General features: G+C 35.2%; 1 protein-coding gene across 3 annotated transcripts in view; it reads left to right on the top strand.

Annotated features, from left to right (window-relative positions):
- Positions 1-3624: 3624 nt before the first annotated feature.
- ctdspla (CTD (carboxy-terminal domain, RNA polymerase II, polypeptide A) small phosphatase-like a) overlaps positions 3625-21048 on the top strand; it is a 24594-nt gene continuing 7170 nt past the window's right edge. The window contains exons 1-4 of one of the 3 annotated variants that reach the window (XM_061921276.1): positions 3625-3937; positions 7168-7328; positions 16693-16794; positions 17036-17092. In XM_061921276.1, coding sequence (XP_061777260.1) covers positions 3862-3937; positions 7168-7328; positions 16693-16794; positions 17036-17092 — 396 coding nt within the window. In that variant the 5' untranslated portion in view covers positions 3625-3861. Of the gene's footprint in view, positions 3938-7167; positions 7329-16689; positions 16795-17035; positions 17093-21048 lie in introns of all 3 variants that reach the window. The other 2 variants (XM_061921275.1, XM_061921277.1) reach the window with 2 other exon arrangements.

The following is a 21048-nucleotide window of genomic DNA, read 5'->3' as shown; positions in this document are numbered from 1 at the left end:
GCAGCTTCCATGAAATGCTAAGTAATTCACAAACAAGGACGGGGCGAGGGTCACCAATTTGTAAGCAAATCGTCGAACAGATTCAGAACAATATTTCCCAACGAGCTATTGCAAGGAATTAAGGGATTTTACCATCTACGGCCTGTAAAATCTTCAAAAGGTTCAGAGAATCTGGAGAAATCACTGCACGTAAGCGATGATATTACGGAGCTTTGATCCCTCAGGCGGCACTGCATCAAAAACCGACATCAGTGTGTAAAGGATATCACCACATGGGCTCAGGAACACTTCATAAAACCCCTTCCAGTAACTACAGTTGGTCGCTACATCTGTAAGTGCAAGTTAAAACTCTATAATGAAAAGCAAAGGCCATTTATCAACAACATCCGAGATCATCTATGATGGACTGATGCAAAGTGAAAAAGTGTTCTGTGGTCTGACGAGTCCACATTTCCAATTATATTTGGAAACTGTGGACGTTGTGACTTCCGGAACAAAGAGGAAAATAACCATCTGGATTGTTAAAAGCGCAAAGTTCAAAAACCAGCATGTGTGATGGTATGGGGGTGTATTAGTACCCAAGGCATGGGTAACTTACACATCTGTGAAGGCACCATTAATGCTGAATGGTCCACACAGGTTTTGGAGCAACATATGTTGTCATCCAAGCAACGTTATCATGGACGCCCCTGTTTATTTCAGCAAGACAATACCAAGCCACGTGTTACAACAGCGTGGCTTCGTAGTAAAAGAGTGCGGCTACTTTCCTGGCCCGCCTGCAGTTCAGACCTGTCTCCCATTGAAAATGTGTGGCGCATTATGAAGCGTAAAATACGACAGCGTAGACCCCGAACTGTTGAACAAGAATGGGAAAAAATTCCACTTTCAAAGCTTCAACAATTAGTTTCCTCAGGTCCCAAACATTTATTGAGTGTTGTTAAAAGAGAAGGTGATGTAACACAGTGGTGAACATGCCCTTTCCCAACTACCTTGGCATGTGTCGCAGCCATGAAATTCTAAGTTAATTAATATTTGCAAAAAATAAATAACGTTTATGAGTTTGAACATCAAATATCTTATATTTGTAGTGCATTCAATTCAATATGGGTTGAAAATGATTTGCAAATCATTGTATTCCGTTTATATTTACATCTAACACAATTTCCCAACTCATATGTAGACTATAATCTAGACTATAATGTAGGCTCTAATGTAAATTCTAATGTAGACTCTAATGTAGACTAATGTAAACTCCAATGTAGGCTCTAATGTAAGCTCTAATGTAGACTATAATGTAAACTCTAATGTAGACTCTAATGTAGACTAATGTAGACTCTAATGTAGGCAGTAATGTAGGCTCTAATGTAGACTTATGTAAGATGTAATGTAGACTATAATGTAAACTATAATGTAGACTAATGTAGACTCTAATGTAGGCAGTAATGTAGGCTCTAATGTAGACTTATGTAAGATGTAATGTAGACTCTAATGTAAACTATAATGTAGACTAATGTAGGCTCTAATGTAAACTAATGTAGACTAATGTAGACTCTAATATAGGCTTCTTATGTAGACTCTAATGTAGGCTCCAATGTAAGCTCTAATGTAGACTATAATGTAGACTCTAATGTAGACTAATGTAGACTCTAATGTAGGCTCTCATGTAGACTCTTATGTAGACTCTAATATAGACTAATGTAGGCTCTAATGTAGACTCTAATGTAGACTATAATGTGGACTAATGTAGGCTCTAATGTAGACTCTAATATAGGCTATAATGTAGACTGTAATGTAAACTCTAATATAGACTCTCTAATAGGCTCTAATGTAGATTGTAATGTAAACTCTAATGTAGACTCTAATATAGGCTCTAATGTAGACTGTAATGTAGACTCTAATGTAGACTCTAATGTAGACTTATGTAGACTCTAATGTAGGCTCTCATGTAGGTTCTAATGTAGACTCTAATGTAGACTATAGACTCTTATGTAGACTTTAATGTAGACTCTAATATGGACTCTAATCCATATTCCAAATTATAATCTAATGTAGACTCTAATGTAGACTCTATAGACTAATGTAAACTCTGATGTAGGCTCTAATGTAGACTCTAATGTAGACTCTAATGTGGACTATAATGTAGACTCTAATGCAGACTCTAATGTAGGCTCTAATTTAGACTCTAATCAAAACTTTAATTTAGACTCTAAAATAGACCCTAATGTAGGCTCTAATGTATGTTCTAATGTAGGCTCTAATGTACACTCTAATGTAGGCTCTAATGCAGGCTCTAATGTAGGCTTTAATATAGACTCGAATGTCGACTCTAATGTAGGCTCTATTGCAGGCACTAATGTAGACTCTAATGCAGGCTCTAATGTAGGCTCTAATGTAGGCTCTAATGTAGGCCCTAATGCAAACTTTAATGTAGACTCTAATCTAGACCTTGATGTAAGTTCTAATGTAGACTCTAATGTAGGCTCTAATGTAGGCTTTAATATAGACTAGAATGTCGACTCTAATGTAGGCTCTATTGCAGGCACTAATGTAGACTCTAATGTAGGCTCTAATGTAGGCTCTAATGTAGGCTCTAATGTAGGCCCTAATGCAAACTTTAATGTAGACTCTAATCTAGACCTTGATGTAAGTTCTAATGTAGACTCTAATGTAGGTTCTAATGTAGACTCTAATGTAGGCTCTAATGCAGGCTCTAATGTAGGCTTTAATATAGACTCTAATGTAGACTCTAATGTAGGCTCTAATGCAGGCTTTAGTATATTCTCTAATGTAGACTCTAATGTAGGCTCTATTGCAGGCACTAATGTAGACTCTAATGCAGGCTCTAATGTAGGCTCTAATGTAGGCTCTAATGTAGGCCCTAATGCAAACTTTAATGTAGACTCTAATCTAGACCTTGATGTAAGTTCTAATGTAGACTCTAATGTAGGCTCTAATGTAGGCTTTAATATAGACTAGAATGTCGACTCTAATGTAGGCTCTATTGCAGGCACTAATGTAGACTCTAATGTAGGCTCTAATGTAGGCTCTAATGTAGGCTCTAATGTAGGCCCTAATGCAAACTTTAATGTAGACTCTAATCTAGACCTTGATGTAAGTTCTAATGTAGACTCTAATGTAGGTTCTAATGTAGACTCTAATGTAGGCTCTAATGCAGGCTCTAATGTAGGCTTTAATATAGACTCTAATGTAGACTCTAATGTAGGCTCTAATACAAGCTTTAGTATATTCTCTAATGTAGACTCTAATGTAGGTTTTATTGCAGGCTCTATTGCAGGCTCTAATGCTGACTAGACACAGCATTAGGTACACCTGCGCACACCTAACGTGACTCTATTGTTGTCTACTGTAAGATTTGTTTGCTTGTTCTTTTCCTGATAAAATGTTTCTAATTGATATTATTTTGTATCTGGATGTAATCATCATTTATGATGCATTTATTGTGATGATGCAATTATCAAATGATATAGTTTTCTTGATAAAGTTGTCAGGAGAATAATTAGATTTGTGGCGGTGTGACAGGTCTGTGGGCGTTACCGGGGGGCGTGTCTTGGCGTGCACAGCACTTCCTGGCGGCGCCACGCGGTACTACACGTGACCGTGTGGACGTGGGTGAGACGTCTTCTCGCGTCCCCCCCCCTCCATCCCCCAGGCTGGACATGTGACATGTGACATGTGACACGTGACACGCGACATGCGGCTGCGGTGCGGACCAGACGGCATCGCGTCTCCCGCCTCGTGCCGCAGAGCACGCCGGGTAGTGTAGTCACGCGTGCGCACAGCGATGTCGGCCCAGGACTAAACAAGACGGTGTCGCCTGGAGGCGCAGCGAGGCTCGTCTCCATGGACAACACGTCCATCATTACTCAGCTGGCCAAGCCCAAAGACGAGGACAACATCTGTCCCACTCCCGACAAAGGTAACCGGATGTTGTGTGTGTGTTGTGTTGTGCGGACGACACAACCCTGCAACAACAACAACAACACACTTCCATTGTTGCAGGTTCATCGACGTTGTGTGTGTGTGTGATTGTGCTGCACAACTACACGTCCTGCTGTTGTGTGTGTATGTGTCACGGACACACGCACGCACACACACGGCAAAGGGCAGCGTGCGTGACGTGCCCTGCATGATGCTTGTGTTTGTGGCATACACACTTTCAAAATAAAAGCAGCAATTAATAAGCTTTCGTTTTGCGTATTGATGAAATTCATTTTTCTTTCACCTTTTTCTTTATTTTTTGTATCAAGAGGTGTGTAACTGCATTTGGATTTTCTTGTGTACTTTCCCTCTTTTTGCAGTACACTGCAGTGTAGGGAGCGTAGATCAGGGGTCCTCAAACTATGGCCCGCGGGAAGTCCCAAGTTAAAGAAAAACACACAAAAAAAACGTTTTTTTAAATTATTATTATTTTTAAAAATCTGTCGTTTCTAATCCATTTTCTACCACTTGTTACTCTCGGTGTCTCCTAGCCGCTCAGACAAATCAAATTATTTAAGAATGCACTTTCCAGTCGATAACGTGACATCATCGGCAAAATGCGCGCTCTTTCAATCAATTAGTGCGTGAGGTATATATATATATATATATATATATATATATATATATATATATATATATGTATATCTGTGTGTGTGTGTCATAAGACACAGGAAGTTACGGAAGTCCCAATTGGCCAATATATTTTGTTGATTGCCACAACTTAATAGTGGAAGATAAGTAAAATACTACATATTACTACATCTCAAACACAACACTTCATTTAGGCCAGAAGATGTAGAATATGCTTAAAAAAGTAGAATCAAATAATCTGGTATGTAGTGAAGCTGCAATGTCACTGTCTCTTGTTGACATGGTGATGTGGGCTCTAGGAGTGTGTTACTGATGTCTGCAGCTACACTACACACTACACACCACACACACCACACTACACACCACACACTACACACCACACCACACCACACACCACACACTACACACCACACACTACACACCACACCACACCACACACCACACCACACCACACACCACACCACACCACACCACACCACACACTACACACCACACCACACCACACACCACACACCACACACCACACACTACACACCACACCACACCACACACCACACCACACCACACCACACACTACACACCACACCACACCACACACTACACACCACACACTACACACCACACCACACACTACACACCACACTACACCCCACACACTACACACCACACCACACACCACACCCCACCACACACTACACACCACACACACCACACCACACACTACACAACACACACCACACTACACACCACACCACACATTACACACACACCACACACCACACACCACACCACACACTACACAACACACACCACACTACACACCACACCACACACCACACCACACATTACACACACACCAAACCACACTACACACACCACACACCACACCACACACACACAACACACCACACACCACACCACACACACCACACCACACACACACAACACACCACACCACACACACACCACACACCACACACACACAACACACCACACCACACACACACCACACACCACACACCACACCACACTACACACACACAACACACAACACACCACACTACACCACACCACACCACACCACACCACACCACACACCACAGATGCCACACTGCCCCCTAGTGGAGTCCTCTCCGAACTACATTGTACAATTCCTTTTCTCCCACCTGGCTACAATTATATTGATCATTTGTTGTATTCCATCCATTTTTCTACCGCTTATTCCCTTTTTTCGGGGTTGCGGGGGGCGCTGGCGCCTGTCTCAGCTACAATCGGGCGGAAGTCGGGGTACACCTTATTGTAGTATATAGTATTGATTATTTTGTTGCATTATTGCAGTAGATTATATTATATTGATTATTTGTTGTATTATTTTAGTATATAATATTGATTACGTTTGCATTTTTGCAGTAAATTATATTATTTGTTGTATTATTGTAGTATATAATATTGATGATTTTTGTATTATTGCAGTAAATTATATTATATTGATTATTTTTTGTATTATAAGCGGTAGGAAATGGATGGATGGATGGATTATTGTAGTATATAATATTGATTATTTTTGCATTATTATAGTAAATTATATTATATTGATTATTTGTTGTATTATTGCAGTATATGTTATCATTTTCTTGCATTATTGCAGTATATAATATTATTTTTGTATTATTGCATTATGTAATATTATTTTGTTGCATTATTTCTGTATATGTTATTGTTTGTTTGCATTATTGCAGTATATACTATTATTTAGTTGCATTATTGCAATATATATGATATTATTTTGTTGCATTATTGCAGTTTATAACATTATTTTGTTGCATTATTGCAGTATATAACATTATTTTGTTGCATTATTGCAGTATATAACATTATTTTGTTGCATTATTGCAATATATAATATTATTTAGTTGAATTATTGCAGTACATGCGACCCCAAAGGGAATAAGCGGCACAAAAAGGATTGATGTTATTTTGTTGCATTATTGCAGTATACGTTATAATTTTGTTGCATGATTGCAGTATATAATATTATTTTGTTGCATTATTGCAGTATATGTTATTTTGTTGCATGATTGCAGTATATAATATTATTTTGTTGCATTATTGCAGTATATAATATTATTTTGTTGCATTATTGCAGTATATGTTGTAATTTTGTTGCATTATTGCAGTATATAATATTTTTTTTAATTATTGCAGTAGGTAATTTTATTTTGTTGCATTATTGGAGAATATGTTTTTGTTTTGTTGCATCATTGCAGTATATAATATTATTTTGTTGCATCACTGCAGTATATAATATTATTTTGTTGCATCACTGCAGTATATAATATTATTTAGCTGCATTATTGCAGTATATTATATTATTTTGTTGCATCATTGTAGTATATAATATTACTTTGTTGCATTATTGCAGTATATAATATTATTTTGTTGCATCACTGCAGTATATAATATTATTTAGCTGCATTATTGCAGTATATAATATTATTTAGCTGCATTATTGAAGTATATAATATCATTTTGTTGCATCATTGCAGTATATTATATTATTTTGTTGCATCACTACAGTGTCCACCAGCAGCCTGAAGAAGCATCGCAGTCGCAGCATTTTCAGTCCGTTCTTCTGCTGCTTCCGCCACTACCATGATCACCACGTGGAGCCGCCGCCCGCTAACAACAAGACGCACGCTCTGCCGCCGCCCCCCGAGGAGAACGGTGGTCCTCCCAAGGTAAAAAGTCTTCGTCTCGGCCAAATGTTCATGTTTGAAGCCAGGTTTCTAGCAGGACAACTTCCGGTTAGCATGTCGCTACATTAGCTTGCGAAAGCAGACAGGTGTTAGCAACAGGTGCTAAGTGCACTTAGCAACAGGTGCTAGGTGCTGCGCGTCCACAAAGTAGCGAGGACGCGTGAAGCCCAGGGAGCTAAAAATGAAGCAAAATAAGATGGCCGCTCTTCTCGTGTTTACCTGTAACATGTCTCACCTTCAGGTGAGGAGCGTGTTGGTTTTTACCGACATGCACCCTGTTGCGTTTGGACCAGATATTCCTCTTGCTGGGAATTTAAACTGCTGGTCACCCCCAAGTTCTTTTGTTGACACATAAGCTGATTTTAAATGAATCCCAGACAGAGTAGGTATTCTGACATTTTATTCCAAAGCTTTGGGAGACCAATCTATGAACAACACCTTCAAATCACATCGCCCAAGTGGATCTGACAATCCTACGGAAGCGCTATCTTCTTCAATATGTCCCTCTCTCCCCTACATTCCTAAAGCTTCAAGGTTAACACACACAGTTTACTAGCGGACAATCAAAAGAGAACAAATATTTTCAAATATGACTATGAATATAAAGAAATAACTCTAAAATATGGATATAAGTAGATATCTATTTCCGTCAACCCCCTCACCCCTTTTGTATTGATCACCTGTGCATCTTCTTTCCTTCTCTCCTCCCTCCTTCCTCCTGCAGTGTGAGCAGGTGCATCTTGCAGTATGTATGATTCATATTCATAATGTTGTCCTTGCATGCTCGCATCACATCACATCGTGTCTGTGCGTGCGTGCGTGCGTGTGTGTGTGTGTGTGTGTGTGTGTGTGTGTGTGTGTTCTTGTATTTCTACCCTTCCTGAGACAGCAAGACGGAAAAGTAGTCCCAATACGGAAAAACCATTGCATCTAATAGAGAGCCCAATACTAGAGTCTGTGAACATTGCTCCAAAGTCTGGATTTTCATTACAAAAAACAAAAAAATTGAGATATCATTTGCACCCCCTGCTGGTGAAATCCATCCAAATGAGGGTGGTCCCAAAAAGGAGGGATTTTTCAAATTGACTGTGTGTCGCTTTTAACAGTGCTCCCCCTCTGGTCAACATATGAAATAACAAGTGTATGGAAGAAATTGAAATGCGCCCGCTTTGGCCGAAATTATATAAAGAATAAATAAATATGTATATAGAGACATACTGTAATAATGAGGTATATAATGACGATTAAAAACCAATTGCAAAAAAAAAAAAAAGTATTTTTCTCACGTGTCGACTTTTTTCTTATAAAATTGTGAACAATTTCTCATATTCTTTCTGTTTCTGTAATATTGCAATATTTTCTCGTCAAATTATTACTTTTGTATGTAAAATGATACATTTTGTCATATAAAATTCTGACTTTTATCACAATAATGCCAATTTTTTTGTTGTCCATGTAAAATATTGACTTTTTTTTTGTAAAATTAGGACTTTTTTTCATAATTTTGCTCAGTAAAATTCAGAATTATTTCTATAATATTGCCAACATTTTAAAGTTTTCTTATAACATTGTGACTTTTGTCGAGTAAATCTGCGACTATTTTCACAAAATTGACAAAACTTGAACATGGTGACATTTTTCATACAAAATTCTGACTTTTATCACAATAATGCCAATTTTTTTGTTGTCCATGTAAAATATTGACATTTTTTTTTGTAAAATTAGGACTTTTTTTCATAATTTTGCTCTGTAAAATTCAGAATTATTATTATAATATTGCCAACATTTTAAAGTTTTCTTATAAAATTGTCACTTTTGTCGAGTGAAACTACGACTATTTTCATAAAATTGACAAAACTTGAACATGGTGACATTTTTCATACAAAATTCTGACTTTTATCACAATATTGCCAATTTTTTTGTTGTCCATGTAAAACATTGACATTTTTTTTAGTAAAATTAGGACTTTTTTTCATAATTTTGCTCTGTAAAATTCAGAATTATTACTATAATATTGCCAACATTTTAAAGTTTCCTTATAAAATTGTGACTTTTGTCGAGTAAAACTACGACTATTTTCACAAAATTGACAAAACTTGAACATGGTGACATTTTTCATATAAAATTCTGACTTTTATCACAATATCGCCAATTTTTTTGTTGTCCATGTAAAATATTGACATTTTTTTTTGTAAAATTAGGACTTTTTTTCATAATTTTGCTCAGTAAAATTCAGAATTATTTCTATAATATTGCCAACATTTTCAAGTTTTCTTATAAAATTGTCACTTTTGTCGAGTAAATCTACGACTATTTTCACAAAATTGACAAAACTTGAACATGGTGACATTTTTCATACAAAATTCTGACTTTTATCACAATATTGCCAAATTTTTTGTTGTCCATGTAAAATATTGACATTTTTTTTTGTAAAATTAGGACTTTTTTTTATAATTTTGCTCAGTAAAATTCAGAATTATTACTATAATATTGCCAACATTTTAAAGTTTCCTTATAAAATTGTGACTTTTGTCGAGTAAATCTACGACTATTTTCATAAAATTGACAAAACTTGAACATGGTGACATCTTTCATACAAAATTCTGACTTTTATCACAATATTGCCAATTTTTTTGTTGTCCATGCAAAATATTGACATTTTTTTTTAGTAAAATTAGGACTTTTTTCATAATTTTGCTCAGTAAAATTCAGAATTATTACTATAATATTGCCAACATTTTAAAGTTTCCTTATAAAATTGTGACTTTTGTCGAGTAAAACTACGACTATTTTCACAAAATTGACAAAACTTGAACATGGTGACATTTTTCATATAAAATTCTGACTTTTATCACAATATCGCCAATTTTTTTGTTGTCCATGTAAAATATTGACATTTTTTTTTGTAAAATTAGGACTTTTTTTCATAATTTTGCTCAGTAAAATTCAGAATTATTTCTATAATATTGCCAACATTTTCAAGTTTTCTTATAAAATTGTCACTTTTGTCGAGTAAATCTACGACTATTTTCACAAAATTGACAAAACTTGAACATGGTGACATTTTTCATACAAAATTCTGACTTTTATCACAATATTGCCAAATTTTTTGTTGTCCATGTAAAATATTGACATTTTTTTTTGTAAAATTAGGACTTTTTTTTATAATTTTGCTCAGTAAAATTCAGAATTATTACTATAATATTGCCAACATTTTAAAGTTTCCTTATAAAATTGTGACTTTTGTCGAGTAAATCTACGACTATTTTCATAAAATTGACAAAACTTGAACATGGTGACATCTTTCATACAAAATTCTGACTTTTATCACAATATTGCCAATTTTTTTGTTGTCCATGCAAAATATTGACATTTTTTTTTAGTAAAATTAGGACTTTTTTCATAATTTTGCTCAGTAAAATTCAGAATTATTACTATAATATTGCCAACATTTTAAAGTTTCCTTATAAAATTGTGACTTTTGTCGAGTAAAACTACGACTATTTTCACAAAATTGACAAAACTTGAACATGGTGACATTTTTCATATAAAATTCTGACTTTTATCACAATATCGCCAATTTTTTTGTTGTCCATGTAAAATATTGACATTTTTTTTTGTAAAATTAGGACTTTTTTTCATAATTTTGCTCAGTAAAATTCAGAATTATTACTATAATATTGCCAACATTTTCAAGTTTTCTTATAAAATTGTCACTTTTGTCGAGTAAATCTACGACTATTTTCACAAAATTGACAAAACTTGAACATGGTGACATTTTTCATACAAAATTCTGACTTTTATCACAATATTGCCAAATTTTTTGTTGTCCATGTAAAATATTGACATTTTTTTTTGTAAAATTAGGACTTTTTATTTATAATTTTGCTCAGTAAAATTCAGAATTATTATTATAATATTGCCAACATTTTAAAGTTTCCTTATAAAATTGTGACTTTTGTCGAGTAAATCTACGACTATTTTCATAAAATTGACAAAACTTGAACATGGTGACATCTTTCATACAAAATTCTGACTTTTATCACAATATTGCCAATTTTTTTGTTGTCCATGCAAAATATTGACATTTTTTTTTAGTAAAATTAGGACTTTTTTCATAATTTTGCTCAGTAAAATTCAGAATTATTACTATAATATTGCCAACATTTTCAAGTTTTCTTATAAAATTGTCACTTTTGTCGAGTGAAACTACGACTATTTTCATAAAATTGACAAAACTTGAACTTGGTGACATTTTTCATATAAAATTCTGACTTTTATCACAATATTGCCAATTTTTTTGTTGTCCATGTAAAATATTGACATTTTTTTTTGTAAAATTAGGACTTTTTTTCATAATTTTGCTCAGTAAAATTCAGAATTATTATAATAATATTGCCAACATTTGAAAGTTTTCTTATAAAATTGTGACTTTTGTATAGTAAATCTACGACTATTTTCATAAAATTGACAAAACTTGAACATGGTGACATTTTTCATACAAAATTCTGACTTTTATCACAATAATGGCAATTTTTTTGTTGTCCATGTAAAATATTGACATTTTTTTTTAGTAAAATTAGGACTTTTTTCATAATTTTGCTCAGTAAAATTCAGAATTATTATTATAATATTGCCAACATTTTAAAGTTTTCTTATAACATTTTGACTTTTGTCGAGTAAATCTGCGACTATTTTCATAAAATTGACAAAACTTGAACATGGTGACATTTTTCATATAAAATTCTGACTTTTATCACAATATTGCCAATTTTTTTGTTGTCCATGTAAAACATTGACATTTTTTTTTGTAAAATTAGGACTTTTTTCATAATTTTGCTCAGTAAAATTCAGAATTATTATTATAATATTGCCAACATTTTCAAGTTTTCTTATAAAATTGTCACTTTTGTCGAGTAAATCTACGACTATTTTCACAAAATTGACAAAACTTGAACATGGTGACATTTTTCATACAAAATTCTGACTTTTATCACAATATTAACAATTTTTTTGTTGTCCATGTAAAACATTGACATTTTTTTTAGTAAAATTAGGACTTTTTTTCATAATTTTGCTCTGTAAAATTCAGAATTATTATTATAATATTGCCAACATTTTAAAGTTTTCTTATAAAATTGTGACTTTTGTCGAGTAAAACTACGACTATTTTCACAAAATTGACAAAACTTGAACATGGTGACATTTTTCATATAAAATTCTGACTTTTATCACAATATCGCCAATTTTTTTGTTGTCCATGTAAAATATTGACATTTTTTTTGTAAAATTAGGACTTTTTTTCATAATTTTGCTCAGTAAAATTCAGAATTATTTCTATAATATTGCCAACATTTTAAAGTTTTCTTATAAAATTGTCACTTTTGTCGAGTGAAACTACGACTATTTTCATAAAATTGACAAAACTTGAACATGGTGACATTTTTCATACAAAATTCTGACTTTTATCACAATATCGCCAATTTTTTTGTTGTCCATGTAAAATATTGACAATTTTTTTAGTAAAATTAGGACTTTTTTCATAATTTTGCTCAGTAAAATTCAGAATTATTATTGTAATATTGCCAACATTTTCAAGTTTTCTTATAAAATTGTGACTTTTGACGAGTAAAACTACGACTATTTTCATAAAATTGACAAAACTTGAACATGGTGACATTTTTCATATAAAATTCTGACTTTTATCACAATAATGCCAATTTTTTTGTTGTCCATGTAAAACATTGACATTTTTTTTGTGTAAAATTAGGACTTTTTTCATAATTTTGCTCAGTAAAATTCAGAATTATTACTATAATATTGCCAACATTTTAAAGTTTCCTTATAAAATTGTGACTTTTGTCGAGTAAAACTACGACTATTTTCACAAAATTGACAAAACTTGAACATGGTGACATTTTTCATATAAAATTCTGACTTTTATCACAATATCGCCAATTTTTTTGTTGTCCATGTAAAATATTGACATTTTTTTTTGTAAAATTAGGACTTTTTTTCATAATTTTGCTCAGTAAAATTCAGAATTATTTCTATAATATTGCCAACATTTTCAAGTTTTCTTATAAAATTGTCACTTTTGTCGAGTAAATCTACGACTATTTTCACAAAATTGACAAAACTTGAACATGGTGACATTTTTCATACAAAATTCTGACTTTTATCACAATATTGCCAAATTTTTTGTTGTCCATGTAAAATATTGACATTTTTTTTTGTAAAATTAGGACTTTTTATTTATAATTTTGCTCAGTAAAATTCAGAATTATTATTATAATATTGCCAACATTTTAAAGTTTCCTTATAAAATTGTGACTTTTGTCGAGTAAATCTACGACTATTTTCATAAAATTGACAAAACTTGAACATGGTGACATCTTTCATACAAAATTCTGACTTTTATCACAATATTGCCAATTTTTTTGTTGTCCATGTAAAATATTGACATTTTTTTTTAGTAAAATTAGGACTTTTTTCATAATTTTGCTCAGTAAAATTCAGAATTATTACTATAATATTGCCAACATTTTCAAGTTTTCTTATAAAATTGTCACTTTTGTCGAGTGAAACTACGACTATTTTCATAAAATTGACAAAACTTGAACTTGGTGACATTTTTCATATAAAATTCTGACTTTTATCACAATATTGCCAATTTTTTTGTTGTCCATGTAAAATATTGACATTTTTTTTTGTAAAATTAGGACTTTTTTTCATAATTTTGCTCAGTAAAATTCAGAATTATTATAATAATATTGCCAACATTTGAAAGTTTTCTTATAAAATTGTGACTTTTGTATAGTAAATCTACGACTATTTTCATAAAATTGACAAAACTTGAACATGGTGACATTTTTCATACAAAATTCTGACTTTTATCACAATAATGGCAATTTTTTTGTTGTCCATGTAAAATATTGACATTTTTTTTTAGTAAAATTAGGACTTTTTTCATAATTTTGCTCAGTAAAATTCAGAATTATTATTATAATATTGCCAACATTTTAAAGTTTTCTTATAACATTTTGACTTTTGTCGAGTAAATCTGCGACTATTTTCATAAAATTGACAAAACTTGAACATGGTGACATTTTTCATATAAAATTCTGACTTTTATCACAATATTGCCAATTTTTTTGTTGTCCATGTAAAACATTGACATTTTTTTTTGTAAAATTAGGACTTTTTTCATAATTTTGCTCAGTAAAATTCAGAATTATTATTATAATATTGCCAACATTTTCAAGTTTTCTTATAAAATTGTCACTTTTGTCGAGTAAATCTACGACTATTTTCACAAAATTGACAAAACTTGAACATGGTGACATTTTTCATACAAAATTCTGACTTTTATCACAATATTAACAATTTTTTTGTTGTCCATGTAAAACATTGACATTTTTTTTAGTAAAATTAGGACTTTTTTTCATAATTTTGCTCTGTAAAATTCAGAATTATTATTATAATATTGCCAACATTTTAAAGTTTTCTTATAAAATTGTGACTTTTGTCGAGTAAAACTACGACTATTTTCACAAAATTGACAAAACTTGAACATGGTGACATTTTTCATATAAAATTCTGACTTTTATCACAATATCGCCAATTTTTTTGTTGTCCATGTAAAATATTGACATTTTTTTTGTAAAATTAGGACTTTTTTTCATAATTTTGCTCAGTAAAATTCAGAATTATTTCTATAATATTGCCAACATTTTAAAGTTTTCTTATAAAATTGTCACTTTTGTCGAGTGAAACTACGACTATTTTCATAAAATTGACAAAACTTGAACATGGTGACATTTTTCATACAAAATTCTGACTTTTATCACAATATCGCCAATTTTTTTGTTGTCCATGTAAAATATTGACAATTTTTTTAGTAAAATTAGGACTTTTTTCATAATTTTGCTCAGTAAAATTCAGAATTATTATTGTAATATTGCCAACATTTTCAAGTTTTCTTATAAAATTGTGACTTTTGACGAGTAAAACTACGACTATTTTCATAAAATTGACAAAACTTGAACATGGTGACATTTTTCATATAAAATTCTGACTTTTATCACAATAATGCCAATTTTTTTGTTGTCCATGTAAAACATTGACATTTTTTTTGTGTAAAATTAGGACTTTTTTCATAATTTTGCTCAGTAAAATTCAGAATTATTATTATAATATTGCCAATATTTTCAAGTTTTCTTATAAAATTGTCACTTTTGTCGAGTAAAACTACGACTATTTTCACAAAATTTACAAAACTTGAACATGGTGACATTTTTCATACAAAATTCTGACTTTTATCACAATATCGCCAATTTTTTTGTTGTCCATGTAAAACATTGACATTTTTTTAGTAAAATTAGGACTTTTTTCATAATTTTGCTCAGTAAAATTCAGAATTATTATTATAATATTGCCAACATTTTAAAGTTTTCTTATAAAATTGTGACTTTTGTCGAGTAAAACTACGACTATTTTCATAAAATTGACAAAACTTGAAGCTTTTCTTGAAAAAAAATTGTAAATGTTGTTGAGTAAAATTCCAACTTTTATCATAATATTGCACAATTTCTACGTTTTTTGGGTAAAATTTTGAGTAAAATTAAGACTTAATTATAATACCGCCAACATTCTACGTTTTTCTTGCAAAGTTGGGAACTTTTTCTTGTGAAATTCCAACTCATTTTTCACAACAAGCTTTTTTATATTTGCATAGTATTTATATATTATTTATGTTGCAAATACACTTCTTTATATATCTAGAAAGGCTGGTCCTAAATAGGTAGACATTTTTCTAGCTCGGTTGGTAGACCCGCTGCGCCAGCAACTTGAGGGTTCCAGGTTCGATGCCCCCTTCCGCCTTCCTAGTCCCTGCCCTTGTGTCCTTGGGCAAGACACTTTACCCACCTGCTCCTAGTGCCAGCCACACTGCTTGAAAAGTGGGTTTCACTATGTAAAGCGCTTGGGGTCACTAGAGAAAAAGCGCTATATAAATATAATTCACCTCATGTCTCAAGAAGGTAACAAGTACGGGAATGTGTGTGTGTCCCATGGCTCCACCATCTGTGCCCACCATGCTTGTCTGTCTGTCAGTCTGGGGGCCCGTTTGGCAGACACTTAGTTTCCCGCAGTGTCCCTGAAGGCAGCACACCTCACACACTTCACCATGTCATCATACTTTCACTCCATCTTCAACTTTACTCCCTCATTTCTTTCTTAATCCTGAGTCCGTTAGTCAAGTGTGTGTGCGTGTGTGTGTGCGCGTGTGTGCGCGCGTGTGTGTGTGTGTGTGTGTGTGTGTGTGTGTGTGCGCGTGTCGTAGCAGCCTCCAGCCGAGTTCCTCCTGCCCGAGGTCAGTATCGAAGACTATGGCAGAAGCTGTGTGGTCATCGACCTGGACGAGACGCTCGTGCACAGCTCCTTTAAGGTAGACACACACACACACACACACACACACACACACACACACACACACACACACACACACACACACACACACACACACACACACACACACACACACACACACACACACACACACACTTTTCTGCTCCTCTTGTTTATTATTAGTCACACACCTCTTATTGTTATGATTATTTTTGTGCGTCTATTCCATGTGTGTGTTGGACTTTCTCTGGTGTAAAGTCCACATTGTGTATTTGTTGCAGCCCATCAGCAATGCCGACTTTGTGGTTCCGGTGGAGATCGATGGAAACGTTCATCAGGTACTGAAATATAAAGATGAATGGGAACATTGTCACTGAACTTTGACTGCTGAGTACAAATGCAAACTCTCTGAAAGCATTAGAATGATATTTGACAACACTTCTTGCATACTTTATTTATTTATTGTCATACAAGAGTGTTTACTTGTGTGTGATATCATGTGCGATACAAGTGGTCCTGCAGAGTGTTTACTTGTGTGTGATTACATGTGCGATACAAGCGGTCCTGCAGAGTGTTTACTTGCGTGTGATATCATGTGCGATAAAAGCGGTCCTGCAGAGTGTTTACTTGTGTGTGATATCATGTGCGATACAAGCGGTCCTGCAGAGTGTTTACTTGTGTGTGATATCATGTGCGATACAAGCAATCCTGCAGAGTGTTTACTTGCGTGTGATATCATGTGCGGTACAAGCGGTCCTGCAGAGTGTTTACTTGCGTGTGATATCATGTGCGATACAAGCGTTCCTGCAGAGTGGTTACTTATGTGTGATATCATGTGTGGTACGAGCAGTCCTGCAGAGTGTTTACTTGTGTGTGTGATATCATGTGAGATACAAGTGGTTCTGCAGAGTGTTTACTTGTGTGTGTGATATCATGTGCGATACAAGCGGTCTTGCAGAGTGTTTACTTGTGTGTGATACCATGTGCAATACAAGCAGTCCTGCAGAGTGTTTACTTGTGTGTGATATCATGTGCGATACAAGCAGTCCTGCAGCGTGTTTACTTGTGTGATATCATGGGCGATACAAGCAGTCCTGCAGCGCGTATACTTGTGTGATATCATGGGCGATACAAGCAGTCCTGCAGCGCGTATACTTGTGTGTGATAGCGTGTGCGACACAAGCACTTTTGCAGCGTGTTTACTTGTGTGTGATATCATGTGCGATATGAGCAGCGTGTTTACTTGTGTGTGATATCATGGGCGATGCAAGCAGTCCTTCAGAGTTTTTACTTGTGTGTGATAGCGTGTGCGACACAAGCACTTTTGCAGCGTGTTTACTTGTGTGTGATATCATGTGCGATATGAGCAGCGTGTTTACTTGTGTGTGATATCATGGGCGATGCAAGCAGTCCTTCAGAGTTTTTACTTGTGTGTGATATCATGTGCGATACAAGCAGTCCCGCAGTCTGTTTACTTGCGTGGGATATCATGTGCGATACAAGCGGTCCTGCAGAGTGTTTACTTGTGTGTGATTAGATGTGCGATACAAGCCATCCTGCAGACTGTTTACTTGCGTGTGATATCATGTGCGATACAAGCGTTCCTGCAGAGTGGTTACTTGTGTGTGATTACATGTGCGATACAAGCGTTCCTGCAGAGTGTTTACTTGTGTGTGATTAGATGTGCGATACAAGCCGTCCTGCAGACTGTTTACTTGCGTGGGATATCATGTGCGATACAAGCGTTCCTGCAGAGTGGTTACTTCTCTGTGAGTACATGTGCGATACAAGCCGTCCTGCAGAGTATTTACTTGTGTGTGATATCATGTGCGATACAAGCAGTCCTGCAGAGTGTATACTTGCGTGTGATATCATGTGTGATACGAGCAGTCCTGCAGAGTGTTTACTTGTGTGTGATATCATGTGCGATACAAGTGGTCCTACAGAGTATTTACTTGTGTGTGTGATATCATATGCGATACAAGTGGTCCTACAGAGTGTTTACTTGTGTGTGATGTCATGTACGATACAAGTGGTCCTGCAGAGTGTTTACTTGTGTGTGATATCATGTGCGATAAAAGTGGTCCTGCAGAGTGTTTACTTGTATGTGATGTCATGTGCGATACAAGTGGTCCTGCAGAGTGTTTACTTGCGTGTGATATCATGTGCGATACAAGCAGTCCTGCAGAGTGTATACTTGCGTGTGATATCATGTGTGGTACGAGCAGTCCTGCAGAGTGTTTACTTGTGTGTGATATCATGTGCGATACAAGTGGTCCTACAGAGTATTTACTTGTGTGTGTGATATCATGTGCGATACAAGCGGTCCTGCAGAGTGTTTACTTGTGTGTGATATCATGTGCGATACAAGTGGTCCTACAGAGTATTTACTTGTGTGTGTGATATCATATGCGATACAAGTGGTCCTACAGAGTATTTACTTGTGTGTGTGATATCATGTGCGATACAAGCGGTCCTGCAGAGTGTTTACTTGTGTGTGTGATATCATGTGCGATACAAGCGGTCTTGCAGAGTGTTTACTTGTTTGTGATATCATGTGCGATACAAGCTGTCCTGCAGACTGTTTACTTGCGTGGGATGTCATGTGCGATACAAGCCATCCTGCAGTGTTTACTTGCGTGTGATATCATGTGCGATACAAGCAGTCCTGCAGATTGTTTACTTGCGTGGGATATCATGTGCGATACAAGCGGTCCTGCAGAGTGTTTACTTGCGTGGGATATCATGTGCGATACAAGCGTTCCTGCAGAGTGGTTACTTATGTGTGATATCATGTGTGGTACGTGCAGTCCTGCAGTGTTTACTTGTGTGTGTGATATCATGTGCGATACAAGTGGTTCTGCAGAGTGTTTACTTGTGTGTGTGATATCATGTGCGATACAAGCGTTCCTGCAGAGTGGTTACTTATGTGTGATATCATGTGTGGTACGTGCAGTCCTGCAGTGTTTACTTGTGTGTGTGATATCATGTGCGATACAAGTGGTTCTGCAGAGTGTTTACTTGTGTGTGTGATATCATGTGCGATACAAGTGGTCTGCAGAGTGTTTACTTGTGTGTGTGATATCATGTGCGATACAAGCGGTCCTGCAGAGTGTTTACTTGTTTGTGATACCGTGTGCAATACAAGCAGTCCTGCAGCGTGTTTACTTGTGTGATATCATGGGCGATACAAGCAGTCCTGCAGCGTGTTTACTTGTGTGTGATAGCGTGTGCGATACAAGCACTTTTGCAGCGTGTTTACTTGTGTGTGATATCATGGGCGATGCAAGCAGTCTTTCAGAGTGGTTACTTGTGTGTGATATCATGTGCGATACAAGCAGTCCTACAGAGTGGTTACTTGTGTGTGATATCATGTGAAATACAAGCGGTCTTGCAGTGTTTACTTGCGTGTGATATCATGTGTGATACAAGCAGTCCTGCAGAGTGTTTACTTGCGTGTGATATCATGTGCGAAAAAAGCGTCCCTGCAGAGTGTTTACTTGCGTGTGATATCATGTGAAATACAAGCGGTCTTGCAGTGTTTACTTGCGTGTGATATCATGTGCGATACAAGCAGTCCCACCGAGTGGTTACTTGTGTGTGATATCATGTGCGATACAAGCAGTCCTACAGAGTGTTTACTTGCGTGTGATATCATGTGCGATACAAGCGGTCCTGCAGAGTGTTTACTTGCGTGTGATATCATGTGCGATACAAGCCGTCCTGCAGACTGTTTACTTGCGTGGGATATCATGTGCGATACAAGCAGTCCTGCAGAGTGTTTACTTGCGTGTGATATCATGTGCGATACAAGCAGTCCTGTAGATTGTTTACTTGCGTGGGATATAATGTGCGATACAAGCGGTCCTGCAGAGTGTTTACTTGCGTGGGATATCATGTGCGATACAAGTGTTCCTGCAGAGTGGTTACTTATGTGTGATATCATGTGTGGTACGTGCAGTCCTGCAGTGTTTACTTGTGTGTGTGATATCATGTGCGATACAAGTGGTTCTGCAGAGTGTTTACTTGTGTGTGTGATATCATGTGCGATACAAGCGGTCCTGCAGAGTGTTTACTTGTTTGTGATACCGTGTGCAATACAAGCAGTCCTGCAGCGTGTTTACTTGTGTGATATCATGGGCGATACAAGCAGTCCTGCAGCGTGTATACTTGTGTGTGATAGCGTGTGCGATACAAGCACTTTTGCAGCGTGTTTACTTGTGTGTGATATCATGGGCGATGCAAGCAGTCTTTCAGAGTGGTTACTTGTGTGTGATATCATGTGCGATACAAG

Source organism: Nerophis ophidion, linkage group LG15 (assembly GCF_033978795.1).
Source record: "Nerophis ophidion isolate RoL-2023_Sa linkage group LG15, RoL_Noph_v1.0, whole genome shotgun sequence".
Classification (NCBI taxonomy): Eukaryota; Metazoa; Chordata; class Actinopteri; order Syngnathiformes; family Syngnathidae; genus Nerophis; species Nerophis ophidion.
This window is presented reverse-complemented; position numbering and strand designations above follow the sequence as displayed.